The sequence below is a fragment of the Mytilus californianus genome, unplaced genomic scaffold, assembly GCF_021869535.1.
Source record: "Mytilus californianus isolate M0D057914Y unplaced genomic scaffold, xbMytCali1.0.p SCAF_6, whole genome shotgun sequence".
Classification (NCBI taxonomy): domain Eukaryota; kingdom Metazoa; phylum Mollusca; class Bivalvia; order Mytilida; family Mytilidae; genus Mytilus; species Mytilus californianus.
The window spans coordinates 104,684,718-104,689,117 of record NW_026262712.1 but is presented as its reverse complement, the minus strand read 5'-3'; the positions used below and the strand labels follow the sequence as shown (position 1 = coordinate 104,689,117).

The 4,400-nt window shown below is 31.3% G+C and overlaps 1 protein-coding gene across 1 annotated transcript; it reads left to right on the top strand.

Moving 5' to 3' along the window:
- The first annotated feature begins 597 nt into the window (after positions 1–597).
- LOC127706249 (uncharacterized) lies at positions 598–3,633 on the top strand. Its single transcript, XM_052210755.1, has 5 exons — positions 598–635; positions 950–1,137; positions 1,656–1,718; positions 2,028–2,264; positions 3,353–3,633. Exons 2-5 carry the CDS (start codon positions 957–959, stop codon positions 3,589–3,591), a joined length of 720 nt encoding a protein of 239 aa, XP_052066715.1. The 5' UTR covers positions 598–635; positions 950–956; the 3' UTR covers positions 3,592–3,633.
- Positions 3,634–4,400: the final 767 nt, after the last annotated feature.

Genomic DNA, 4,400 nt, shown 5'->3' with positions numbered 1-4,400 from the left:
CGGGGTTGGATAGTGCAATAACTTCCTGTATATTCACTCCTTTATAAATAACAGAAGTTAAACTACTCGGAAGATTACAGAAAAAATACCATTCATGTAACAAGTAGTTATATATCCTAGGCTTTCAAATCTTTGAGATTGATCGTTTCCAATAAAACATAACCCAGAAAAGCGCTTCGTACGCACCAATTCAACATTTTAAACACTGAAAATGTTTTAATCATTTCATACTATCTCGCGGTGTTTTTCTCTGCTCATTCTAATTTCAGTACTTGCTAAAATGTTTTGTTTTAATCTGAGATCTCCAAACATATCACAATGGAATCTATGTTAGTCATAGCAAAGGAGATGTATATATTCATTGTAATTATAATCCATACACATATACACACACAGATGGAAATCCAGGGTGCAACAATTGACCACAAAAGACAAATAGGGATATTCAGAAAAATGACGTTTATCAACAACTGTTGTTTGACTATCTGCGAAATAGTTGAAATGAATATACATGAATGTACGATGTCAATATACAGTCACGCAAATTACTTATTTTTAGAAAACAGAAACGAAATAAAAGTTAAACACAATGTTTGTAGACATCAGTCCTTGACTTATTAATCAAGCAGACCAAGGTACGTTAAGATTTGGGACTCTTGATTTTATTTTATTTTTTGGGGGAATTATCGCAAATGCACAAGTTTTTAAATGTATAACTGTGTATCTTTAATGGTAACATAACAAAAAAATTCAAAGTTTAAACACTGCTGCTCATGCAGAACATGTATTGTTTGTTTCAGATCTAATGTACAATAAAGCTACAAAAGAATATAATTTCCGCAATACTAAAATATAAATTTCTAACTCTATTTTGCAAACTAGTGTTTTGATATCTCTAGATTCAATATCAAAAGTCTAGGAATAATTGATATCTTATCTATTTTTTCAGACTTAATATGTATTTACCATTAGTGACAATGTTGCTAGCAACTGTAGTTGTAATTGTCCAAAACCATGAATGTAAGGACTACGTTCTATCGGCATCAGACCAGTCTCTGATAGATATGATGAAACATTATCTGCATACGTCAAGGAAAGAAGAATGTTCACCTTCTGCAATCAAACCATCTGATACAGGTTATAACATTTTATTTCAAGTTTGATATATTTCCGCTTTAATATCATGTTAAATGTATGTTCACGAGAAATAATAATAATAAAAAAAATAATAAAAGCAGCAGTTTGACAACGAATATAGGTTATAACATTTTATTCCAAGTTGGATATATTTCCGTTTTGATATCACGTTAAATGTATGTACAACAGAAATAAAACAAATAATAAAAGCAGCAGTTTGACAACGAATATAAATGACCAATACACTGATTGTTGATCAATAAGTCATGTTGTTTTCATTATCAGTTCAAAATGTTCTCAATAATAAAACATCGAATTTGCAATGGCTTCCAAAACAAATTATGTTTTTTTAGGGGAATGATTATGTCATCACAAAGACATATAAAATGCATTTACGAAATAAGCACACTTACCTTTTTAAAACAATTTTGCTAAAGTAAAACATTAAATTCTCTATAGTAGAAAAGTAATCTTAAAGAATAGACCCTAAACTGAACTTATCTATTTTTTTTTCGTAGGAGTTACTTTCGTGTATTGGGGTAAGAAAAGTTGTCCACAAGAAGCGGTTATAGTGTATACAGGTAATGAAACTTATCCTTGTATTAGATTTGAACTTGAACTAAAAAGGAGTAATTGAACAATAGTTCATCTCTAATCTCCAAAGTATATCGGATTTATTTTTATTGTGTAAATTACCTGTTTTTTTACTTCAATTTTAATAAAGTAAGATGTCTCGTAAAAGCTAATGAAACAGCAATAACTCAACATAATAAGTTAAACGTAGAAATCTTTGACAGGAAGAAAGTTACACTTCTATTTTATGGTATAGTTGGCCAATAAATGAGTTAAAACTGTTTTTAACTTCTTTTGCATTCATTTATTCCTTTAAGGACAAGTTGGTGGAAATGCTTACAATAATAAAGGAGGTGGTGTGAACTATTTATGTCTCCCAAACGATCCAGAGAACGGACAGCACCAATCATATGTCAATGACCAGCTATATGGAGCGGAATATCAACTCGATTCGTCAAAGAAACCTGCTGGATGGTCAGAAAGTATGGCCGATAAGGAAGTACCCTGTGCTGTTTGTTTCCAAAAACAAAGATCGACTGTGATAATGATACCAGGTATGTCAATGAATTAGACTGCCACCAATTTGAAATTGTTTGTAATGAAGTTTTTTTTTGTGTGCTAATGATATCAAAGGCCATTTAACTCATATATTACTTATTTGTTTTTGATATGTTTGATTGAAAAATTTGATAGAAATGGTGCAATGTATCTCATTTAATTAAACAAATTTGTGCTGGTCGATGGTTCTCTCTGGCTTCCTCCACCAATAAAAACTGACCGCCCACAAATTGAAAAACCAATAGTGCTACAAGCGGCGTTAAACACAAATCAATTAATCAATCAATCTCCGATGAATATTTTTGCATGTTATTATAACTTCACAACTAAGACGTTATACAAAACGATATCAGATATCAAAAGGAAAAATTGCGAATCTCCTCTTGAATTTGGTCCCAAATATAGCGATTTGAAAATAAAACATATAATCTTAAAACTTCTAAAGAGAAAAAAGAAAGCTGGATGATAGTTTTTTTTTCGTCTGGACCTGTATACTTAATTTTCAATCAAAAAACGCTTACCATATAACGAAAATGATTTAGCTACTATTGAAGTTGTACCATTCCCTCGGTTTTTTGTTTTTTATTATAATTTGTATCTTCTTAATCGATTGATGAGATATGACAAACGTCAAACTACTGTTGCTTAAATTTGTACTCACAAAATATTGTACCGGTAGGGAGTCAGACTATCTTCACCATATGTTAATCATTGTGGTTTAGCTATCTATAAGACCAGGTTTATCAGAATATTTTCTACGGAAAAAAATCAGGAATATAGCAGTTGTTTTTAACTTGTTCCGTTGATTGATAGCGCTTGATTTTGTCAGTTTTTATGGACTTTCCCTTTTTGAATTTGCCTTTGAGTTCGGTATTTTAGTTATACTTTTTCATTTGTTGGCGGTAACTATGGTCTTGCACTGTCTAATATATTTTTAAGTATTTCATCCTGTGTAATGCATTTCAATTGATTGTCTATGGTTACGAAATATGAAATGCATATATAAATACCTTAAACAAATTAATAGTTTTCCTCTGACCAGTAAAGGTGGCTTATTATCAATCAATATCATACTATATTCCAGGTCGAAAGACTTGCTATAAAGGATGGACCTCAGAATATAATGGCTATCTGATGAGTGATCGTTCAAGTTTTCATAGAAGGGACTACGCCTGTGTTGACAAAAATGCAGAACCATTTGACAGTAAGAATTCAAATGAGGATGGAGCTTTGTTTTTTCCTCTTCGAACCAAATGTGGCAGTTTGAGATGTCCTCCTTATACCAATGAAGCCGATGTTCTTTGTGTCGTGTGTACAAAGTAAAATTTGAAAAATAAATAAATGATAACCTACAATTTCCCTCTGCAAAAATTAGTTTTCAGTATCAATGGTGTGTCGTTATTACTAATAATTGCCCCGAACATAGCTTTGTACTGTTTTTAGCAATCCAGGATCTATACAGGAAATACGTAGTACTTGACGAGCACTTAACAATATTTATAAAGAAAATGTTTCTCTACAACAATTGTATTGGTTCGAATTGTTACATGGCAGGGGATAATTACATAAAGTGTCAGTTAATCAACGAGACCCATTTTCGGTGCATTTTTGTGCATTATTCCACGCAAGTTTATAATCTGGATATCAAATAATTGCAATAGTAAACCTTTTTCTTAAATCTGTCAGTATGATTTTAAGGTGACAAGGGGTATACATGTACGTCTATAAGACACTAACTAAACCACACGTTAAACCCAAACAGGTATTGCATATCCGATATAGGATTTTTTATCAGGATAATTAAATGTCTTCAATATGAAAATAAACACTTTTAGTGAAAGTTAGAGGCTATTTGATGATGTATCTGGACGGATTTATTTGTACTGCAATTAAACTTGCTTTACCAATCATTTATCGAGATAGTTATATTTCTAATGCAGAACTTCAATAACAGGAAAGCAAATTGAAAACGTCCTGCAAAAATCAACCTCAATACTCCAACAAAAGACCCTTCAGTCTGTTTGTACATAATAAAAGAAAAACAAAACGAGAATATTATTGATCATACTAAAGATTTTTTTTTTGCGCCTGTCCCAAATCAAGATCCTCTGGTTTTTGTTATTTTTGTGTGT